This window comes from Lepisosteus oculatus, chromosome 15, assembly GCF_040954835.1.
Source record: "Lepisosteus oculatus isolate fLepOcu1 chromosome 15, fLepOcu1.hap2, whole genome shotgun sequence".
Classification (NCBI taxonomy): domain Eukaryota; kingdom Metazoa; phylum Chordata; class Actinopteri; order Semionotiformes; family Lepisosteidae; genus Lepisosteus; species Lepisosteus oculatus.
The window spans coordinates 29,280,896-29,306,137 of record NC_090710.1 but is presented as its reverse complement, the minus strand read 5'-3'; the positions used below and the strand labels follow the sequence as shown (position 1 = coordinate 29,306,137).

The window sequence follows — 25,242 nt, the reverse complement described above, 5'->3', positions numbered from 1 at the left end:
CAGCAGTCGTCTGTGAAAACGTAGTTCAGTAACATGTGTTAAAGTTAGAATTAAATTATGTATTATGTGCTTCCAAGTACTGTGCTAAAAAGTCCTTCTCAGAATAAAACCCTTAATGAGGTTGTTAAAAAGTATTAATTGCAAACAAATACCTTTTATGTCAAATCCTTTTGGTTAGAAATTAAAAGTGAAATAATATATCAGATCTAAGAGCTCAAGAGTGTAAAAGCTACAGGCAGATTTACTGGAGAAGGTACTTCTCCTGGTTAAAAAAGATATTTACCCTGCTTCAAATGTTAAGAGTCTCACACTAAGCAGCGAAGCAAATTAAACACAAGCTAAATCAAGGAAACCTTATTATTTTCACAAGCACTTCTACGACTCCTTAAGTCCTGCGGGACGTGAATTAAAGAGGTGAATCTGTTGTGTTCTTCAGGTTTCTGTTATCAGGGTAATGTGAATTTGTATTGCTGTCTATTGAATTTGTATGAAAAAAGCTGGCTGCAGCACTTTCCGTAAAAGATGAGTTTCAATCTTGGTCTGTCCATTAGTGATACACTACCTGTATCTGGATTAGTAACTGGATACAGCTCCACAAAGCCTACATTAATATTTAACTAATATTAATCCAAAATGCTATTTTAGTTTAATCCTTAAACTAAAACACTATCCTATCCTAGAAATTTTGAAAATCCGGTAAATGTAAGTAATACATGTAAAGATATGTGAACTATTATTGGTGTACTTTTATCCAAAGATTTCAATAAGGTATTTCAATTTACATGCAAATCTAGACGTATGTATTTATTGACACAATAAGAAGTGCTGGAGATAAAAGGTTGAGCTAAAGGTTTCTACAGAAATACCTTAATCAGGAATTGTGACATTCCTAAAGAAGTCTACTGGTCATCTCTGCAATAGGCTGTTTTCTTAAAGGATGGCCACAACCCAAACTGGCAGCTTCACTGCCAACCAAAATGTGCTGTATACATGTTTTTCTTCTAACCCTCAGGGAAATTGCTTGTAGCTTTATTTATTTTCACTTTGCTTTGTATTGAGAGCCAACACATCAAACGTACTGGCAAGAAAACGGATATCAATGTTAATCAAGTAATCAGGACAACACCTTACTACTGTACCTTTATCACCAGAGTAACTGTCACTCCACACTATGGATCTCATTTTTTCATAATGAGAATTCATCCAGGTGAGAAGCTTTCTTTCAGATGTTGAATAAATGTTGCTGGATAGAGGATCAGGATTGATTCTTGGAATGTTTTCTACATTATCCCATTCATAGTGGTGGCTAGTGTTAATTGCTGGAACACGAGAAAGCACCAGCACCTTAAAAAAAGGGGAGAAAACAATGTTACGCAAAAAGGAGAGAGCGCAAAAAAACCTCATACTCAAAGAAATGTTTAATGCTGCTAAATGTTTTCTTTTTAATGACTGGCAATCTTCCATATCTTTCATATCTCTATTATTTGTATACCTGTTTTCTGGACAGGGCTCCTAAACTGAAATGCAGAAGAAGAAATATTCAAAACATCACATCACATAATATTCTATAGCATTTTGCGGCAAAATATTACACCATCCCATAAAGTCAGCATTTTCTCGAAAATCTTAAAAAAAAACTGAAATGAACTGTCCTGTTGTCTTTTGTGGATTCATATAATATTTCTTTTTAATCAGTCACTCTTAAAAAAAAAAATGGGTTCAAAAGACACATGCAAGAAAACTCCTGGGTCTTAATAAAGGCTCTCATGGGTGCTTCCCCCCTCTGTAAGAAGGAGCTGATGTGTGCTAGGCTAATCCAACCTACCTTGTACATCTGAAGCAGTACGTCAGTCCATGCACGCTTGTTAAGGGCTTCAAATGACATGTCATCCAGTCCATATAGACTCTCAGCCTGCTGCCTCTTCAACTCCTCATCTCCGTTGTCTGTCTGAGCCTGGGCCAGTGACGCAGAACAGCACATGTTACCCCGAGTTATAAATACAAACCTTTCTCATGGATTCTCTTGACGTTATCATTTAACTGTTGATATTTACAGTTACTGTAGTGTATACCTCACACATGCTGATTTACACTCAGTAAAGTGTTTTCTGAAAATGGATGCAGGAAAACCACATCAGGGCTCCTGAACTGAGCTCCATGCCTTCAGTAATACAATGTGTGTCTACGATTTATATTTGTCTATGATTTAGGTTGACTTCTTGAGTCCACATTCACATCCTAGTTCCTATTTATACATACTTTTAACAACTCACATTTCTGTTGCTTTAAAAAAAGTTCACATAAGTTACGGTACCTGTCTTAAAACTGCAGCACATTCAACTTTTTAGGGATCAACCCTTCATACAAAATCAAAAGCAATAAAAGCTCAAATGAATTGTTGGTATGCTTGCAGAACAAGTGTGTTGATGAACTCCAAGCCCTCCTGTGTTACAATTTAAAATGAGATTAACACACCAGTGAAAATGGGCACTTACAGTATGAGACTAATCAGTGAAAATTAACTCATTTTGATGTGGGTCTGACCATACATTTGTGGTGTATGCCATCAACCTGATATGACCTGGCAATAGTGGGGCACTGCTTTCTGAGTGCTGCCACAGCTGAGTGGTTTTGAATTAGCCAGGGTATCCTTGGCACACTGTGCTAGAAGCCCTGGAACTACTGGAACCTAGCAAATATTATTTATCCTTTTAATGACTAAGGTCTTCTATTGGTGCTGCTGGCACCACAAAGTCAAAAAGCAGACAGGCTGGCAGTGCAATGTCTGGATAATTTGTATATGTTATCTTCAAGTCTTCCATACAGCCACAAACGATGGAGACAAGATGATTAAGAGCTGATGACTGTAAACTCTTTAATAAAAAATGAAACGATTCAAAGACAGACTCGGTCTTTGGTCACAAATTAAACCCGTACGTGGAACAATGAACGCCTGGAAAAAGGAAAAATACAAATATCATGTCATGTCCATCCTGCCAACTTTTTGAAACCCATATTGTAGCTTCTTTCAAGAAATGGTAAAGATCCTGAGATCAATTAATAAATTAAAAACCAATGAGGACAGCTGGGCTGGAAGCCCTCTTCTCATTATGTTCTTCTGGTATATAAAACAGTGCTTTATACAGTATATAGAAGGTGATACACTTCATTGACCACTAAAGCGCAGTGTAAAGAGCAGGGAGAGGTGCAGCTGTCAGTCAAGGCTAACCGCTCAACTACACAACAGATCAGGTGAAGAGACAAGAAATGACTTTACCGACTGAATCAAGGGAGAGAATTACTGAAGGGGGGCTACAGTACAATGAGCAAGCTTGAAGTGCAATTTAGACAAAACAGCAGGGTTAGCATCCCTTCTCTTACGAATAGTGCTGTGGCGTCTTTAAATAGTGTAGACCTTGTTTTAACATCTAAACTGAAAGGCCGTATTTACTCCAGCACGGTGTCCCCTCTCACCATGCTAGAGCACTGCTTAATTCATGACCAAGAGGGAAGAACGCCACCTACTGGGAGATCAATATCACTTCTAGCAGCAACCCATGAGGTCACCGAAACTCACTGTGCCAGACCTCGCTTTACTTAGTTTCTAAGGTCTAATAAAGTCAGGATAAATGGTAGTATAACTGCCGGCACTACCACCTAGCAACAGCAGGGCAGAATATATTATACAATACAGATTAAAAATATGTCATTTTTATTATGCGTTACTGAGGCAAAATATAAGTTTAATAATATATAACACATCTAAAAACCATAACTTTACACTCTTTTTGAACTGGTTTTGCCTTTGTTTTCTTAAAGGAGAACCTATAAGTGTGTGAGCTTTTCATTTTCTCAGTGTGACAAAATGAAAGCAATCCAAGCCCAGCATACCTTGTACAGCTGATTAATTTTTTAGAAACTCTAAAAGAGCCCTTCAGCGTTTGTACTTAGGCATACTGCTGAGTATTTTGTTCCTAACAAAGTAACTACAATTATATAAGATGACATTTTTATTTACCTGTAATTTTGTCCAGTATTTAAAATCCTCCGGTTCAAACAGGAACTCTGGTTTGACATATGAAAGGCATGCTCCTTGCAGCCTAAGAAGAAGGCCATAAAACATCAGGATTTCTATGCAGTACCTTTGTATAGTGTTCAATTGCATAACATTCAAAACACTAAAGCATACATTTCATGACACTGAATCTGGTGTATTGAACTTGCAGAATGCAAATTAAACACTAGTCATTTCTGCTGACTATTACAGAATGTTTGAAATTCATTTCTTGTTAAAACAGTTTTTAAAAGCCCTTGAACACAGTTTACTGGAAAGTCTGGGTACAGTAGAACACTACTATGGAACTAAATTAAAATTTATCAAGCAAGCACAAATTAATAAATGGTTCTTTAGAAAACATATTTCTTTCACTTATAAAAAGCTTTTAAATGTGAAATGGAAAGGACTGCAAGACTTGTTTAAAGTGTACAATTGATCAATATAACATGTGGTACACTGACTGCTAACTCAAATTTTTAGTCTCTATGAAACATATTTTAGTCCACTCCCAGGCAAAGAAGGACCCGACATTTGAAGCTGCTGCAGTAAGAAAGAAAAGCAATAACAAGTGAATATCTTTCAATAATTGCCTCATCTTAGAAAGCAACCACTGCTGTTTAAAAATGCCTTTGCTTTTGCCTATATTACCACTTATTGTGACTTGCTTTTTTAATAGGTTCATCCTTAATGTCACTTTTAAAAGCCATGCTCTTTTACTGCAAACCTGCTGTATAATTCTTATTAAATTATTATTTGCTGATAGAGTTTCAGGGCTCTGGAACAAGCTACTTAGACCTAAGGAAGAAGCCAATACCGTCGTTTTCTTAAAGGAATGGCTGAAAACTCTTTAAAGACAAAACTCCTGAAAGGAAGATGTTGTTATAAAAATGATCGACTATAATTTTTGCAACACTCAATTTAATGCATTTTCAGCACATTTGTGCAATCCCAACACAATTATCGAACACAAACTAAAAAATCTGATAAATTGCAGCTTCAGTACTCATTTTAATCACATTTGCATTTAATCATGATTTCAATATACATGTATTACATATAATTTATACCCCATCTTAAAAAGATGAGATAGGCTGAGATCTGGTCAAGGATCAGATCACCTAAACGTAATTAAGAACAACGCAAATTCTGAGGATTATGTTCAAACAGCACCAGAAAATCCGAGGAGCAGCTTTGACACGTGTTTTTGTGAGACAATTTTGAAGCAAATCCAAATTTTGCCATCCAAACATATCACAACAATTTTATTTTGAAATTGTCATCGAAATTCATACTTTTCTATGCTGTTCTTCAATAAGCCTTTCCAGCGGTCTGTGTCATTTAATAAAGAAAAGATTCACCTACGGTAGACATAGTTCACTTCTTTTCTTCATTATCCATAAATTCTGACTCGTGCCACTGTTGCAGATACATTTTGACCAAGCCAATTTGAAAAAAAGTAAATGTAAGGCCAGAGTGTCAGTTTCACTATAATGCTTGAGCATGTACTGTACTTACTTGAGAAAGGTGAGGAGTGTAGAATGTTGGCCGTGAAGCTGTAAAACTCTCTTACTCAGATCATGGGGTAACGACTGGCTTGTGTTGATTCCTGGCAACATCTGTCCACTCAGGTGGAGAAGCATGTCGTATATGGTCTTGGCATGCTTCTCGTGGCTGACCTGGTAGGTGGTCTTTCTGTCTGCAGAGCCGGATGTTTGAACTTTGTAAACCGCACTACAGGGAAGAGCACAAACCTTGTATTATTGCCTCTGGTAATTAAGCAAGATCTGAAGGTCCTGAATTCCCTGTGAACCCAACACCATCTATATTTACCCTTAAGAAAAACAAACCAAGGAAACGGAAGGGTGTGGAAAAGTGGAAGAACTTTCCATAAAGATATCCATACAATTCCATATAAATATCTCTTTAACAGCTTAACACAATCTGCATATACACTTTCTTAAATGCTTATTTATTGATTGTAGTATAATCGTTTTACTGTTAATTATCCCATAGTTGGCATCACTTCTAAACACAGAAACCCCCAGGAATTTTTAGCTCTCCTGTTTTATAAAAAAGGATTGAGAATCGCACAGAACTCACTATCCCATGGGAGCGTGTTAGTACACAGCATCTAACCAATAAATACAACTTCATACATCTGAAGAAATGCCTGGTTTCACCCTGGACTCCACTTCAGATCTGTTATTTTTTCAACATAGATTGTATGGAGGGGCAGTGTAGTATATTTGAAAAATAGTGGGTCAATTGCCTAGGTCATTCTAAAAAATATTAGTATCTGAACAGACTTTGTATTATTATAATGTTAATGGTCACTTACTGTAGGTGACTGTAATGTAACATTAGATTTCAGTTCTAGAACTTAAGCAAAGCCACTGAATATGCAGTTCATTGTGCAATTCCTTATGTAATATATTTAAACAGAGAAATAGCCAGAACACATGTAGGCAGGACACAGCTGTAGGGAGGCCTCAGGCTCCTCTAGAAGCTCGCTCAAGCTTATACAGTACACAGCACAGAGGCAGGGCACTGCATGAGTTGGTCAATAGAAGGATTTGCAATTGCAACAGACTGCAACATATCCTCATGGATCAAGAGACGAAATGCTGAATTAAAGTGGATCTTAAAGGAGGGGTTCTGAACCCTGGCCAATTCGCATACCTGTTGGTTCTTATTCCAGCAGAGTTCATTGCTTTATTGAATTATCAACTGAACTAACAAGCTGCTTGGGTGGAACTTTTAGAAATGTACCGTATTATGATAAGAAGACATGCACAAAGCTTTATCCCCTTATTATTTAATTCAACTGAATTTATAATCTGTTTACATTTTACAGATGCCCTAAAGTTATGCTTGAACTATATTATCAGAAGCGGAATTAGAATGGATCATGTGTTTTATTATTCAATAAAAGTTTGCACTAAAGCATTCTACTCTTTGAAACAGACTAAAACTGAAAACCTTGAAGATAAATCTGCAACCTGTTTGACATTATATGACTGCTCAGCAGTTTAAGGCGTGCACAGGGAAATTAACATGATAAAATGTTTTTTCTTCTATAATAGAATTCTATAGTAATTACAGTGGTAATAATGACAAACATAATAAGTTGCTAAATTCTGTTTCTTGACATATACAATCCTTTTTTTTTCATTTTAAGCTGTTATGGTTAATTTACATTGGTCTGTCACTAGATTCAATTAACTACCCAAATAACTAACAGGAATAAAGGAACAAGTAAAGGTTTATTCCATGCTGAAAAGAGAAGAAAAGAAACACAGCATTTGGGCTGTGGAGCCTTCTCCAGGTGTCAACAGGAATGAAACACTGCTTTGACATAATTCTTAAGAGGATCTACTGCCAATTCCTTATACATTGCAGCCTCCATTATCATTCTCCTCAGCTTAGAGTTTAACCACCAAGACATTCACCCATGAAGGTGTCATGATATTCTAATTCAAGCAACGCTATGCCTATTTCATTCTGAGCAAGAAAGCAAGGTGAGTGCTATGTCACACTGTCTTAGTTGAGATCATTATATTCAGACGAACTAGCTGGAGGAGAAAGTTTTCACTACCTTGTGTTCTATATTACATTGCAATGTCTCTCGTGTTAGGGAAAGATAATATGTAGTTATTGTATGGTGAAAAAAAGCAATGAACAGAATACATTGAATTTGAAAAGGTAAAAACATGATATGGATAAATAACACATCACTTAACTACTGCAGCTGGCTGCAGCAGTATGTACAGTACAGAAAAATGCTTATCATTTCAGGGTAATTCCTGGACACCAATTCCAGTTCAGGGAAACGTGTACTCAAGTACAACAAGACATTTCTTTGGAAGGCACTCAATGTGCATCGTCATTCCATTAGCTTAGATATTAAAACAATTTTTAATGATCAGCGAAATAAACAGCGACTATATATATACATTACTGTAGCCCTTCGGATCTCGTTGCAAAGATGAAACCTATAATCCACTACAGAGACAGCAATTCTTCCAAACTGTATCAGACTACCACATGAAAAATTGTAATAACATCCTATTAATATTAATAAAGATGGCAGTGATGTACTGTATGATGAATCACTTTAGCACTCAGCCAAGTCTCCTCAAAGGGCCAGGCCTCTCAAAAGAAACTAAAAAAAGATAAAGAAGGACACCTTCTGCACACGAATGTTCAAACTACTGTATACTGTGGTCTCCTTGAAAATGTTTTGAGGAGCCTGCTGATTCCCAAAAACTTGTTAGGGGTCTCTGGATGTCATACATTCATTTTCCAAAATTCTAGCTGCCATGTTATAGAATGATCAGATGGGCTTAGAAATAATTTTCAGAAATGTTTATTCTGCTCTTCACTGAGACCGATATCTACAACTCAGCTCATGTGTCTACTACACAATTATAGTTTAGTGTTAGCAAGCACTTAACCATACTGTAGCTTATTTTCATGATGTGGATTTTGTGGCTGTCACAAAACAGAGCTGAAAATGTACCTATGGTTTCGCATTAAGTTTCAAAATGGAGACAAACGGAATTTACCATAATGTGAAAACAGAAGTTACAAAGACCCCGTTCCATTCTGTCACTTTTCTCCAGCAGTAATTCCAGCAAAGGCAATTTCATCTGACCTTATTTCAATCTTGTGCCAACCATGACTGAGTAAAGATGCATTTTTCTGCTCTGTGATTCCTGGAGGTGAACAGTGACTATTTCAGACTACTTTCATCTCCCTGCTGGTAGCGCCTGGATATGCAGCATTATTCTACAGAGAGGCTGGTTGGGAAAACGGAATTGGGACATGCCCCTTCTCTTTTGTCCTTGTTTCAATTCTGGTACCTAGCAAGCGTGTCAGACGAGTGTGAGAGGCGCCCAGGAAAATCAGAATAAAAAAAAGTAAGCTACACATGAAAACTTTTGGCTCCCCTAACATCTTACATCAGAAATGTAAGGCACATACCATCTCAAAGACTGAGGAATAGTTATAGGGTGAGGACCTCTTGGCCAGCCAAACAAGCTGAACCACTTCTGCACAGCCTTCAGCACTGCCTGAAAGAAGAACGCCTCCTCAGAGTCTCCCGTGGGGAAGGTGAGAAACCCAGGCGTGGGCACCCTCACTTTGGTATCAGCCTCCTCGTTCTTCTTCCGCCCATTTGCACTGGGGTTTTCTTCCACGGATTCTAAAAATAAAAAAAAGATGCATTTCGTTATTGATCTATCATATTATTTCACTTTTTCTCTGGCACACGTAAAAAATAGGTCCCAGTAAGATGCTATTGCTCAAGCGGGACATCCTGAAATATTACGTACTGTAAGAAACGGATTCCAATCGGAATTGAAATGGCTTTCTGATGTCATGACATCCAACAATTTGTTTGAAGGGAATTTGTAGTGGAGTCCCACCCTTAAGTCTGATAAATGTAGTTTCTTGGGCTTGATGTGCCTTGAACACCGACTGATCCCACTTTTTAACATGGGCTGTGTCAAATAGTACATTCTTTGCTATGATTTTCTATACAACCAAAGAGAATGATGTACAGAAAGGCAAAAGACCAACCAACGTACTGTAGTTATGTTTACATTACTTAAAACATGCGCTGTGTTCATACTGAGCTACCGTACATGCTACAGTACAATTACCCTGAAAGCAATGGAAACTATCAAAATAGTTATTCAGCTGTAGCCAAGGATCAATTGGCTATACTAGTTGGGCTAAACAGACTACTTCAGAGTCAAAGAGATATTATACAAACCAACTTCGGGATCAACAAAGCAACAAACAACGTACCAGAAAGAGTTTCATCAGAGGTCGAGTTGGTGGCGAGGAACGTGGAACTGGAGGACGTACTACGTGAAAGCGAGCTGTGGGAGTAACATGGGTGCAGGACTGCTTCTGTGGTCTGGACTCCATTGTCATCATGCAAATACCCTGCAGAAAGCACTGACAAATTAGCTGCTGCTTCCGTGCTCAGTTTAATCTCACTTTGTGTTACATACTTATAAAGTACATCCAGCGTGTAGGGAACAGAGCCTTGTTTTGAATTCATGGGGAGTAACCCTGTTGTCTGTTTTTCCTTTTTCCAGGGCACTAACAGACATGAAAGGGAGAGAAAGAGGCGGAAGGTCTGTGATTGTGTGTTGCCTTTCCGAAACAGTGGCTGTGAAGGGAAAATGGAGACAAATCGAATAATAAGACAAGGCCTTTGCCTTTAGAAGTTTTTTTTTTTTTTTCAATGACAGAACTGGAGGAGGTCATTCTCTTTTCCAGCATTTATGAGGTCTTCTGCACCTCAGGAGGTTATTTGTATACGCACGTTTTTGGAAAAATCTGTTCAGGAAATGAATCAGAAAATTAAGTGAAGGAATAACTACTGGCAAATTAAAACAAAAATCCTTATTTAGCGTTCCATTAAATCTGATTAATGTGTCCATTTCGAGCAAAGCGATACACAGCTGGAGGTCACTTCACTCACTCCGAAGAAAGATCCGAGTACTGAAATGAGATGTGGCCAGTGGCCAGTCCAAAAAAAACCATCACCCTTTGTCTTAAAAAAAGTATAGAAAATGGCTAGATGGTATCATGACATCAATTACAAACTAGCAACCAAGCAAGCCTAATGAACCGAACTGCCGCCTCTCATAACATTCCAACCCATCCAGTTTCTAACGGCTTGATCCGATACAGGGGCGCGGAGCAGCTGGAGCCTATCCCATAAACCAACAGGATAGATGTTGAACTGACACCTTTCTTTCCTTCACTTCTCTTTCAAGGTCTATCAGTGCAGATAAGAACACAAATATGCCAACTAGAAGACAGGAGTTAGTACTTAACAAAACCCACCACTTTTCAGCACAATATGTTGGTCTGTGCGGTGGAGAGCCAGATATGGATAGGCAGTGAGAAGACAGTTGTCTGCTGCAGCAGCCACTGGAAGCCTGAACCTAAAAAAGAATACAGAGAGTTTTTCTCTTTACTGAAACGCCAGGGAATCAATCCACTTAAATATCAGTGTTTTTTATAATATGTAAATGTGATAGGAATGTGGCAGTTTGGGGTCATTCTGTTTTAAAAATACAGGATTTAAAAAAAAATAGTTACAGTTCAAAGTGCTCAAGAAGATAAACTGACCATAAGAAGGGCACACTTGTGCTTTTTAAACATTACTTAACATTCATCGCTTCAAATATGTAAAAATGAACTTATCCCTCCCACAGGTCCCTGATTCTTAATAGTAACTAGTGGACACTTGAAGTACAAACCTGTCAGAACAGCAAGAAGTGTGAATTAGATTTTGTCTCATCAATTACCATTCTCAGGGAGAGCAAATAATAAATAAAATCTCTGCTTTTGTGACTGAAATGCAATGTCATAAGCCTCTTTGAGAAATTTCACTCTGTTTTCATATGGTAGTTACTGCCCTATCATTTACTGGCTGGTTGAGGATCACATCATGTTTCAATCCCAGGATTCCCATGTTGGCAAATTGCACACTAAAGTTCAGTTAGGACAGATATGGCAATATCACACTGCATTATGGGAAGCCGGAAATTCTTTGCCCGACTCCAACTCATATACAGTATTTCACTTGAAAAATGAGAAAAGAAAATATTTTCTGCAAATCATTTTGTAAAAGTGACGTGGGTTGTGATGTACAGTATGTGTCTACTACCGTATGTCAAGGTCAAACACAATGGTGCAAAATCCTCAAATACAGGATAAGTCCCTCAAGCTAGATTTCTAAATAATTAGAACTGTAATGTTTTCTTATTATATATTTGTCAGATGTTTTTTATGCAAAAGAACTTAAATGTATACCCATTTATACAGATGGGCATGATACTGAAACTATTTGGGTAAAGTTCCTTGCTCAAGGGTAAAACAGCAGTGAAAGTTGTAACTAGGGAATTCAGTAATGAATGAATGTATTGTGCATTTACACTTGAATACTTTTTTTTTACTCTCTTTTCAGCCACTTCAAATGCTGTTTCCGGTACAGACTGTTTTTTGCTTCACGGCTTAAACATTTCCTTCTAAACATAATTTATTGAAAATCCTTTTCCATGCCAAGGAAAGCAATGCAATATTAAATACTTCATTTCAGAATTTATTCATTTCAGTTCTAACCCCAATTTAAAGCACAGACTAAGATAATATTTGCAGCAGAAGGATCCCTATCCAGGGACTTCAGAAAAATAATCTAAATCTGAACATGCATAAATTATAATAATAGTAGTCTGAAATATGTAAACCTGCTTCTGAAAACACCTGTTGCTGAAATTTTAAAGTGCCTGTAAGTCTCACCAAGTTTTTTGTACAATAGTCAATATGGTTAATATGAAGTTACTATAATTTCTCTCTAAGTGCAGTTACTTTGCTTCTGTTCAGATAATACAAATAGCAAACAATACTTTTTATAGAAGCTTTGGGGTATATCATTATTATGGGAAGCAAAAATAAGAGCTCCATGTGATTTGCAGGTTATAGAAAACACCAAGCATTCCAGATATTGTTATGTTTCCTTCAATTCATGTCATATTTTCTTCCTGATAAAAAAACAATCTAAAGAAAATAGGAAACTGCTATCAGAGACTCATTGTGATTACTACTTTTATTTTTATTTTTTATCTCAAAATGGATTTGAGAACAAAATGCAGAGAAATAATTCACTGAAATGTCTAATTCACTATGTCTATTGTATGAGCACAATTTACAGGCACTGAAAAAATTATATTTGGCACCTATGGTAAGAAATAAAATGCTCCTTCTCCATAGTAAACAACATTATTCTTTCAAAAGGCCGTATCAAATAAAGACATCAACTGTTGTGCACCAGTGAAGTGGGAGGAATGTTAATGTGTTAAGTAGAATATATTTGAGTGTGGAGATGCATCAGTTTGTTGACTGCAAAGGAAGAAGTAAAGGTAAATTGCACACTGAAAGGCAGAATGAAGAAATACAAAGTTTCAGCTGTTGTGGCTTCTTCCCACTTTCATGTGCGGAATTAACCTTCACTTGTTCCCAAGTAAAATACATCTGTACTCATGATACTCTGTATATTCTTCAATATAAAAGTGGGAAACTGTCTATCCAAGACAGGTTTAAAAAAAACAAAATCCAATCTTTTACATTTTTATGTAAAACACAAAGTCAACATCTCATTCACTAAATCAAAGTTTCTTTTCAGAGCTCATCTCATGGAGTAAATATTGTGATGCACGGAGTAAATATTGCGTCAAAAGGTGCATTTCATGGACTTTTAATTTCCTTGCACAAAAATAAATTTAGCAGACAAAATTAAAATCCTACAGCATATCCATCATGAGCATTTAACAAATAACACAAATACTCAGAAGTGGCTTAATTATAATGAGTCTCTCAAATTCAGAATTAAACCATTTTATTTCCTTACCTTCGTTAAAAGAAATTAAGATTGAAATGTAGAAATGTATAGCCATTTCAACATACAGTATTTCTCAAAGACCAGAGTTGGCACGTGAGCATATTTTGCCAAGCCTTTTTTGAATCAGATTATCTCAAACTCTAGATAAAATATTTAGTGCATTTGGACTCTTTCGAATGCATGCCTCTCAGGTATATACAGTATATCATTTAATGTGAGTATGAGCTGACTTGTGGATAATTTATCTTTCATGTGATCCTATTTTGGGATCATGTGATTTTTGTCAATTCAACAAGAATAAGGTAAGAGTCAGTACGAAATCACTAAATCTTGTTTAAAAATACACTGAAGGAAAGTAAAAAAGGCAGATCTGATCAAGCCTATAGTCATCTTTAGGTAAATAATGAATTACTATACTACATTATGAATGGTTATACTGTACATTTTAATATTGAAAAGCATCAGCCACAATGCATGCATTTGGCATCTAACAAGATTCCACCTTAGTATATTTGGAGATGAAATTCAGGATGTTTTGCACTGTGTTGTTCATAGCCTAAAACTGAAACTAAAAAAAGATGCAGCTATGGGCATGATACTGTACATCAATGCGTGTTTTGTAGAGTGACACTGCAAAATTATTTTAAGGCATATGATTATTTTATGTTAAATAAACACAATTATTATGATTTGTTTGATTTAAAAGAACTTTGCCCTTTAAATACCCTTTTTCTAGGAGTACTGTACTTAAAGTAAAGGAGACGACATGCTGGGAAGATAAATATTTCACTTTCAATTTACTTCAGCCATTTTGGTCAACAGCATGAATGAAGTAAACATGAACTGACATTTCTAATACTGAGTAGCAGACACTGAAAAATTCCACAACACATCTAAATAATCGAATTAAATATAATAAGTGAATTCTGCATTGACCTTGGCTACACAAACACAAGTTCCTCCACTCAATGGATATACAACATTGCTAATACCAGCGTTGACAGTTATTATGTTTTCAATTAATAAATGAAAAAATGGTGTCCTATATATATCAGTTTATAATAAACTGATAAAACTATAGATATAACTGCAACAGATAAATCAGTTATAGTGTTACGGTTTAAAGTACTAGGCACATGTGACATGATTTTCAGAATTTGAACCGAGAAAATGTATCTGAATGGGGATTCTCAGTTTCTCGGTATATTTTCAGAAAATCCTAAAACAGGAGTCAGATCAGAAAACTGAGAAGGCAGCACATGGAGGTGGGATTATTGGATTATTGAAGAGACTCATTTCTACAAGATCCCAGAGCATCCTTTCACTGTACTGGACACATGGTGGAAACTTTTCCTGATGGCAGAGGGCAGTGAGCAATGGAATTTAAATGCTACAATGGTACTTTCATGTCCATTTTTAGTTTTCCTGACATAACATAACATCACTTTATCAGCCATATACAATTTCTTGCATTAGGAATTCATCTTTTCACATACCCCAACTTGCGGGATTTGAACCAGCAACCTTCCAGCAACAGGCACAGATCCTTAGCCACAGAGCCACCACTCCGGCTCAAAAAGATAAGACTTTATTGGCCATATACAATTTCTTGCATTAGGAATTTATCTTTTCGCATACCCCAGCTTGCTCTCCATGAGACACACAGACAGGGAGAGAAGCCTGGGGTCAGAGCGCAGGGTCAGCCATTTATACGGCGCCCCTGGAGCAGTTGGGGTGAAGGGCCTTGCTCAGGGGCCCACCGGAGTAGGATTCCTCTGTTAACCATGGGATTTGAACCAGCAACCTTCCAGCCACATGCGCAAATCCTTAGCCACAGAGCCACTGCTCCGCCTCAAGACCAGGGGTCAGCAAACTGTGGCCAGCAGCCAAATCCGGCCCGCTGAACTTTTGCGAGTGGTCAGCAGCTCACTACTGTTTAAATCTCGAGGGTTACTTTTTGCATCAGATATTGGAAACCTTCCGCCCGCTCCTCTCTCTCAGCACTAACGGTCAATTGCAGAACAACACCTATTGCACGATGCATTTTACTTTTAGCCTTTCAGACGTCAGCTTTAGCCTAGGTTACATACGCCTGTGCTACAGCTGATTCCTACCGTTAATTCATTTGGATTTTTGTTGCCTACTGTGATTGGCTCAGTCACGCAAATGATGTCTAGTGTATGCTATCTTGTTTGAAAGCAGGTAATGATTTCAAACGGTTCTAAGTTATATCTAACATGACGCTAACTGTAAGTTATTCCTGCCATGTCGAAAAAAAGAAAGATCGATGCAGTGGGTCAAAAATTTAACGACAAATAGTCAGAAGAGTACCTTTTCTTTCCAAGGGACACAAAAGTAACGTGTCTTATCTGTCATTAAACAATCGGTGTGATCAAAGAACACAACATAAAAAGGCATTACGAGACAAAACATCAGGCTACGTTTTCGGAATACACAGGAGACGGACGGAGGGAAAAATCAGAACAGTTGGAAAACTTGCTTCAGGGGCAGCAAAAACTGTTCAAGAGAAAATTTGCTACCGGAGCTATTTAAACATTGGCACGTGGCTTCATCACCATGTATGGTAGCACATACTGTACGTATGTGAACAGACATTCTCGTGGATAAAGAATACAAAGTCAAGAATCAGATCCAGGCTCTCTGATGTTCAGCCTCATTCGTGTTTACGCATGGCTGTGTCCAAATTAAGCCCGGATATTTTGGCCGTTTAGTTGCTGAGAAGCAAGCACACAAATCTACCTGATGGTTCCTAGAGGATTTCACTGAGATGGCCCAGCAAGGTTAGCAAAAATGATTTAGTGGCCCTTGCTCTAAAAAGTTTTCCGACCCCTGCTCTATACCTAAGTGGGCTGAAACGCGACTCATACACGACATGTCCCCTAAAATGCATCAAACTTACTTACCTGTCATTACCTATTAGAAATTATCCTGAAAACCTTTCAAGTTTTAATCTATTTAACGGTACCTATTGCCGTCATCATCCATGAAGATGACGTCTGAGATGAAGGCCGCCGGCCTGGAGGACTTGAAGCTGATGCGGCAGGCTAGAACTTCATTTCGTCTTCCGGGCAAAACGGAGAAGTCCTGGCCTTGAAGAAAGTGCACTGAAAAAGGCTTCGTCCTGCTGCCATCCTCCTGCTCAATCTCTGCGATATCCACCTGAATTGAGAAATCCCTGAAAAGCAGAAAACGTGTAAATCAGGGATTTGTATGATCTGATGCAACAGCACTTTCCCTCTTAGAATCTGTCCACTTCAGTCTGTCAAGACTTAGTTATGAGTGTCCTTTTAATAACCTACACTGATATTAATTTGCATTTATCACATACTGAACTACAGGTAATTCACCTACGGTAATAATGAACCTTGGTGTGTGACTTGGATGGAATTATTACATTAAGACCTTTCTTTATGGCATTTTATGGCATATTAGGTTTTTTTAACAGTCTTTCATTTAATAACTTGGTAATTCCCTACTAAATGGAAAGGTATGTGCTTCAGTGTAAAGTAATAGCAAAATGAGATTTGTATCTTCAGGTACTAATCTTTTCACCTTTTTAAGTAAAGCCTCTTTAAAACAAAATATAATGTTCTACACAGCACACATTTTCCTTAAATTCTGAGTGGTTCTTTACTATAGTTTACACCCCTGTTCTGTGAAGGAAACACAACTGCCTGAGTAGGGAACAGAGCGATTATGTTAAGAAGCAGTGAAAACACAAACTTTTGTTGCATATTGCATATTACAAAACTGTAAGAGGGACATTCTATAGTATTAAGGATACCTCCTCTGCAGCAACTGCTCACAATGATAAATTTAAATGTTCAGAGGAGGAGTCCCATGAGAGATTGCAAAGCACAGTATCTCTGCAATTAGTAAGGAAAAGAATTGAAGCTTTGATAATTATTTTCCATTTTAAAGTTAATCATGAATTTTAATTCTAGCCATAGGAAAAACCCAATGATCTCTAGTTTAAAACTAGAAACAGCACTTAATTCACAAAAGGGCAATTGCTGTGATAAAACAGCAATTGTTTCAGAATTCTTGAGAAACAGAAGTTTTTGGCTTTGTAACATGCACCGTTTCCAAGGAGTCCATCAAGTACTAATTGTGTTTATTTCTCTGTCCCTTCAATGGCTGATAAACAAGGGAAAAACTAAAGTCTCCTGCAAATTACTTATAATTCCCCTGATGGGCTTTTAATAATTCTGGGCACCAGGATGAGAAAATGTCATGCAAGAAACAGAAATCTTGCTTACAGACTGCAACATTATTGTGCCAGTTCCCACATCAAATGTCTGCCAGCAGCTGTTATCCATTAATTCAGTATTAATATTAATACCAACATGGTGGAAAGTGTTTTGCTATATTGTGCATCTTGGCAAAAGGATGAATGTGTTTGCATTTTATTAACTTCACAAAAATAAAATTACACTTCAAACCATATCCATCATTATCACACACAAACACAAAATTAGACGGAGCAAAATGTCATTGATTAATTTCTTTCCCCTCCAGGCTGCATTAGAATTACCAGTGCCTCAAGTACAAAAAAAATATCTTCCTGTTTTAAGTTTTTAAAAAGGCCTTTTTAAATATTTAGCACATAAAAAGGTTATTTATACCTCATAAAAAAAAGTTAAGCCAAAAAAAGTCATACTTAAAAGTACTGTAAGTGGCAAGTCAAATCCTCTCTCTTCTAGTACAGTCCTTGGTAATAGATATGGTCTTGTGTTCAATTTAGCTGTAGTAATTAGCAAGCACCTAAGAGTGCTGAGAAGCAAATTGCTGTCATATCTCTGGTGGTAACGGACATGGCTTTACAATACATGCAGTTTTTCTAAATCCAGAGCAACTAATGTTACCTGTGTCTGCAGATCTACAGCCTAGCAGCCCACGGTTCTACCAAGCCAAGTCATAAAGCTATGATTCACTCAATAGGTTTTAGCACTTTCATCTCAAAGATCGGAATATTACCTGTGGTAGTCTGTGGGAATAATGGAGACAGTAGCTGTTGCTTCAGTGTCCAAAGGAACTGGAGTTAAACTGAGACATGGAGGCACAAAGTTGATCCTAGGCTTCTTCACGGTACCAGCGAGTGAGAGCAAGGTGTAGGGATGGATGTCATCATCATTCAAAAAGATGGGTACGTCTGCTCTGTGCTGTCCTGGTATGGCTAAATTACAGAGAACAAATAAAATATAATTCAATGTGTGTGCATTTCAGAATCTTCCAATATTCTACTTGTACAGAGTTATTTTTAACCAGCAGATAGAGAGGAATGAGAGAAGAAACATTGCATGGTCTGCAGTATATTTACAAGCAGATAAAAAAAGCAGTTACCCAGGTAAATATAGTAGTTACACAGATTATATTTACCATTATGCACCGCTAAATTTAGGGTATATCAGAACGCATATACGGACACTAAGGAACCAAAAGGCGTAGTTTGCATAATTCAATTTTAAATGTTAAGACGTGTTAAAATGTGTTAAAATATTCACAGGTACTGTAATCTAATTATGCTGATTAACATTTGTCATCAATAGGGTTGATGAACAGGGGATCTGCTGCGCAAGTCAATTACTTGTATCAGGTGTGGCCGGCACTGGAAGTATCACAAGATGTACTGTGTGTCTGGGACACTGGATTCGCACAAGGATGCTGACACATTTCAGATTTCAGTTCCACTCCAGCTCATAAAATCCGGATAAGAATGTGGTCATTGGCCTTGGAGTCCTACAGTAGCTGCCACATGTTGTCCAAACTCATCAGATATTCAATGAGACTCAAAGCTGGTAAGCAGAGTATCAACATTCTCATCTTGCAAGAAAGCTAGTTACACAAGCAGTATGAAGACCTGCAAGATCCTGCTAGAATGTTTTCATGTCAGAAGAGGTTTGAGAGTGAAGCTACTGTACGTCAGGGTGCACTGACGGATAAGTAAAGTTTAATTCCAAACCAAAAAATAGAAGAAGAAAAGAGAAGAAAAGAAACACAACATTTCGGCTGTGGAGCCTTCTTTGGGTGTCTTCGGGTGTTCTAGCAACGATGTGTCTCTTTTTTTTTCTACATGGAATAAAAACTTTACTTGTTCCTTTGCAGCCTTTGGATGTCAACATCCTACTTGAACATCTATATAAAAAAGACTGCTGTCATACAGCTTATCATCATGTGCTTAACTTACAGTAGATATTTACAGTACATACAGTGGGGTGTTTGCTTGCAGTCACGGAATGTATGTGCAAACAACATTAAGAGCCTACCCGTCCCAATGCAGCGCTTTACCATGATGACCAAACCCTATAGCATTATGATATGATATATTTGCTATTTTGTTTTGCTATTTTTGCATTTTGGTGGAAATGTTAAGAAAAGGCATGAGAATGCTGAAAAAGTACTATACTACTTACTTTATAACAAAAATTGTGTTCTTCTCTGTATTTGCATTATGCAATGAATGACTTACAGTAAGTACCACCACAAAGATGATCTGCCCCTGTCTAAAGGGTATCCCACTACTGGCCTAGGTACTGATGTAAACAAGTGCTATGAAGATGAAAGAAACAAAATTTCAAGACAGTGATAATATTACCACATACTGTAGAATTATCTGTGAAAACCTACTGTTTGATTTAAAGCAATTATCTTAAAACTGATTAAGGCAAAATTGATTTTTTAAAATTGTTTGAGCTATTACCAAGTGCTAAATACAATACATGTTTATATAGGAATAATTGAAAATAATGATGACTTTTTAGCAGTATGGCAAATGTTTTTATTATTTTTCAAAGGAGAACGACTGTTTTGGAAATCAGCTTAGACATCTTAAGAAGCTTAAATTTAATTATGTTGTTAACACAAATTTGCACATCTTGTCACTTGTTAAAAACCTATTAGCAAGTGAAATCAGGATTTTTAGATTAATGTAGATTAATTTTGGTCAAAGCTAGTCCAGGAAGCTGTACTTTTCCTTACACTTACAATATATAGCGCTTTTCTGGATACTCCACTCAAAGCTCTTTACAGGTAATGGGGACTCCCTCCACCACCACCAGTGTGCAGCCCCACCTGGATGATGCGATGCAGCCATAGCGCACCAATATACTCACCACACACCAGCTCTCAGTGGGGAGGAGAACAGAGGGATGAAGGGGATTATTGGGACGCCATGATTGATAAAGGCCAATGTGAAAATTTGGCCACAAAACTGGCCAAAGTAACACCCCTACCTTTTTCGAGAAAACCCCCTGGAATTTTTAATGACCATAGGGTATCCGGACCTTGGTTTTATGTCTCATCTGAAAAACGGCGCCTTTTCACAGCATAGTGTCCCCGTTACTATACTGGGGCATTAGGACCCACACAGACCGCAGGGTGAGCACCGCCTACCGGCCCCTATCTCTATGGCCAGGCTCACACCTGTTGAGTGGGCTGCCAGTTGTGAGTTGCAGGGTGATATGGCTGCAGGCTTTTAATTATTAATAGGTGCTCAGATTTCAAACAATGACCAGGTTACCAATACTTATTTATAATGATATAATGATAGAGGCAGTGCGATTGCTCTGTGGCTAAGGATCTGCCTCTGTGGCTGGAAGGTCGCCCGTTCGAATCCCGCGGCCGGCAGAGGAATCCTACTCCAATGGGCCCCTGAGCAAGGCCCTTAGCCCCAACTGCTGCAGGGGCGCTGTATAAATGGCTGACCCTGCGCTCTGACCCCAAACTTCTCTCCCTGTCTGTGTGTCTCATGGAGAGCAAGTTGGGGTATGCGAAAAGACAAATTCCTAATACAAGAAATTGTGTATGGCCAATAAAGTGATCTTATCTTATATCTTATAATTAAATACCAATTTCTGAAGTGTTAACAGGACACTCCTGAAGAAACTCATGCTTTTAATGAATTAAGAATTAGGCCCTCAAGAACTGTTTTACTGGTTTGCGTATCCCCAGCCGAACAAAATTTCTCCACGGTCTTTCAAGGGGCAGTGTAACTCACCAGTCCTACAGTACGCTTGATTTAGAAGCATTAAAGGGAAAAGTAGTCTTTCTAATCAGGAGTCTGGGTTAATTGCCTAGGGTTAGGCTAATCTAACTGCCTAACTTTCTGACCTTGTTTGCACCTTATATAGCAACACGCTGTAACTGACCAAATCTAAAAATGCATGTTTTTGTACTGATGTTTTTGCTCAGCTCAGAAAATAAAAGCCTGTTGCTGTTCTTGGAAATGTGAGCGAGAGGAGAGCTGTCTGTCCTCATGTTTTTATTACAAAAAAGAAACTTCCAGCCTGATTTACCAGAGTCGTGTAGTTTTCTTAGAAGGGCCTAACACCCTGAAACATCTGCCTTCCAGCTCTTACAAGTTTTCATAGGTGGTCTGAAACAAGCTCGGCTGAGATGGATAATTAGTTAGTTAGTCTACCTGGTGAAAAGCTCACGGTGATGGACACAGACTGGTTGGGCTTCAGAGTCCCAGTTTCCAGAGAGAGGTTGAAAACACCTTTATTGATTTCTTCAGCCACTGTGCTCATATCAAATTTCCACTTCAGATCTTCCTGGGAGATGTTTTTAAGTTCCAATGTCTAAAAAAGTTTTTGCAAAATTGTAAAAAAAAAAAAAAAAGACAAATACAACAAACATAACAAAGAATTAAAATAATTTAAATATTAGCTCTGTGCAGTTCATGCCTCTTTTTGCTATAATGTTAAATGGCTAAAATAAAACATTAACCGTACTTGCATAGGATATACAGTATTTCATAATTATCCAGACCCATTTAGAGAGGTTGACTGGTACAAACAATTCTGCTACTCTTAATGTACTGCATACTGTATATTGTTTTTTGTGATATTCTCCCTCTTGTGATAGAATTATTCAGTAATTGTGTACATACTGTACACAATATTTGAGTCAAGCCTGAATGGGTGTACTGTAGTTCATGAACAATTATAATACTCTTGGAATGCCAATATGGAAATTAATTTATAGAAAATTTGAAGAGACCTAAAAACAGGCAGAACTTGGCAATGTTATGAAGGAAGAAAGGCTTTGTCTGCTATAATCATCACTGTGTTCATTTAAATAAAGCTTCTTTAAAAATGTTCCGCCTCTACGACTTTCACAAAGGAGTGACATTTGAAACATAATTTCTTTTTTTCTTTTTAAATCAGCGCTTAAGGAATGGCAAGACATAAACATGATAAATAATTGCTCTAAAATTGTCTTCACTACCCAGGCTTAAAGCATTTAGAAAGTGCCAAGTATTATTTAACTGAAAAGAGATTATATTGAGATAGATGATGGAACTATTTTCTCCTTTGACTCATGAAAGGCTGTATAAATACAATCTTTGTGGAGTTTGACATCTTTATGTGTGCCTTTATTTCTTTTCTGCAATACAGATAAACCTTAAAATTAGCCAAATTTATACAAACATACAGTACAGCAGCAGGCTCTGTGGAATAATGCATCGAAGTACAATATATAACACTGGGAACACAGCAAGTTTTTCCTTCTTTTGCTCCAGTGCTTCTTACCTGAGAATTTATGTCTCCTGATGTACTTTCAAGGCTGCTTAGCGCTGAAGGGATCTCAAACTCCAGACTGGATTTAGACATTTCCAGAAGTCGTCTCAAAGCTACAACACAAACACATCACACACTAAGAAATGAAACACAAAATGCCTGTAAAATATTTTGTGTTGAACACTTTATTTAGCAAGTCCATGATCCACATTTGTATTAAGCTTTTGTATAATAAAATGTTGGACTCAAAAGTCCTACAGCAGGGCTACTCAATTTGAAGCCCTTCCAATCTGCTCTAACTCCTTCTAAATTGCTGTATTAAAACTGGTGATTATCAGCTAAGTAATTAAGGAGCTGGCAATAGCAATATCTACAATGGATAGCAAAGAACGCAAACTGACTATGTCTGTTCTAAAGTCTGTTTTCACAGATGTTTATAAAATATGCTCTGTCTGACAAGATGTACTGTATCACAAAACCATCAAACATCTGGAGTTAATATTTTTTCAGAACAATCTGGCAAAAAATGATTAATTTATCAATATATTCTTGTTTTTCTTATAGACAAAGCCTCATGCTGTCTGAAAATATGAAATATATTTAGTTAGTGTTTTGTTTAGTTTCCTGTTTAGTTTTTGCAGGAGAGATCTAGCCAGCAGCCATAACACCCTGCAACTCAAAACTGGCAACCCACTGAAGCTCAGAAGGTGTGAGCCTGGTCAGTACCTGGATGGGAGACCTCTGGGGAAAAACTAAAGTTGCTGCTGGAAGAGGTGTAAGTGGGGCCAACAGGGGGCGCTCACCCTGCGGCTCATGTGGGTCCTAATGCCCCAGTGTAGTGACGGGGACACTATACTGTAAACAGGCGCCGTCCTTCGGATGAGACGTAAAACTGAGGTCCTGACTCTCTGTGGTCATTAAAAATCCCAGGGTGTTTCTCGAAAAGAGTAGGGGTGTACCCTGGGATCCTGGCCAAATTTCCCCATCGGCCTTTATCAATCATGGCCTCCTAATAATCCCCCTCTATGAATTGGCTTCATTACTCTGCTCTCCTCCCCACTGAGAGCTGGTGTGTGGGGAGCGTTCTGGCGCACTATGGCTGCCGTCGCATCATCCAGGTGGGGCTGCACATTGGTGGTGGTGGTGGAAGGGAGTCCCCATTACCTGTAAAGCGCTTTGAGTGGAGTGTCCAGAAAAAGCGCTATATAAGTGTAAGCAATTATTATTATTATTATTATTATCTATGCAAAAACTATGTTTGCGGACAGATTTTGAGAAATGTATTTATTGTATGCATTTGCAAAAACTGGCCAGAGATAAACACCAATTTGCAGTATGGTCCATATATTTCTTCCTTAAAATATTGCCATTCAAAATATTTAAAATACTCCCATGCCTGTCTGGGATCCAAGATTATCTTTGAAAGTGTTTTTAAGGAAGTGAAGAAGCCAGACTAGTTGAGCAACACAAAGATAAGAAGAAACTTCATAGCGGACACACCGCTCTGTCACTCCATGGGATAAGGAGTGGTTTGCAACTTTCCGGTCTATTACCAATGTGACCGTCGTGGTTCCGCGCGGGCTCGTGCCCTCCGCCGCTCCCCCCGCCCGTTCGTCCCACCTGGGGCGCGGACCCGGGTCTCTGGCATAACGCAACAGGGAGCCAGCTGCATGAGTTAAAGGAGACCCCCCCCCAGCCCAGGCGGCTGAGGTCCCTGCTACACGCAGGGAGGGCGATGACGTCACCGTGCCCGCACTAGCTCCGCCACACTGACACAGTGTGGCAACGGTGTGAGCCAGTGGTTAGGGTTTCTGTAGTGTTCTGGGATGAACTGAAATGACGGTGGTTCAAATCCCTCTTGAGATATTGCTGTTGCATCCCTGAACAAGTGCAAAGAACTGTACTTCAAATTACACTAGTAAAATAACTAGCTACTGTAGCTACTGAATGCATGCAAATATAAGTTGTTTTTAAAAGCACCAGCTAAACAAGCTAGTACAAAAAAGTGCTGCATCCCGTGAAGGTGGTTAGTATGAATATCTGCAAACAAACTGTTGGGAGTTCACATTTTCACTCCTTGTCACAGCACAAAGTGTAAATTCTATTTGCTTTTGGCACATGAACTGCTGAATTTTGGCATTTCTTAAAACTGATGATTCACTGTCAGCTGTTCACTGGGTAAAGTTCCAGCTGGAGGTTTTCAGCTTAAATCAACCAAG

The 25,242-nt window shown here is 38.0% G+C and overlaps 1 protein-coding gene across 4 annotated transcripts in view; it reads right to left on the bottom strand.

The window, feature by feature from the left end:
* The window catches only part of LOC102694899 (cilia- and flagella-associated protein 47-like), a 208,134-nt gene that overhangs the window by 159,690 nt on the left and 23,202 nt on the right, over positions 1-25,242 (bottom strand). For all 4 annotated transcript variants that reach the window (XR_011181613.1, XR_011181614.1, XM_069178726.1 and 1 more), the window contains exons 23-33: positions 23,036-23,136; positions 21,922-22,081; positions 18,480-18,678; positions 16,468-16,677; positions 10,922-11,022; positions 9,869-10,009; positions 9,041-9,260; positions 5,573-5,788; positions 4,019-4,100; positions 1,826-1,954; positions 1,140-1,344 (exon numbers count right to left, since the gene is read on the bottom strand). Coding sequence is in view for 2 of the 4 variants with exons in the window: in XM_069178726.1 (XP_069034827.1) it covers positions 1,140-1,344; positions 1,826-1,954; positions 4,019-4,100; positions 5,573-5,788; positions 9,041-9,260; positions 9,869-10,009; positions 10,922-11,022; positions 16,468-16,677; positions 18,480-18,678; positions 21,922-22,081; positions 23,036-23,136 (1,764 nt within the window). In the remaining 2 variants the exon portion in view is untranslated. The remainder of the gene's footprint in view (positions 1-1,139; positions 1,345-1,825; positions 1,955-4,018; positions 4,101-5,572; positions 5,789-9,040; positions 9,261-9,868; positions 10,010-10,921; positions 11,023-16,467; positions 16,678-18,479; positions 18,679-21,921; positions 22,082-23,035; positions 23,137-25,242) is intronic.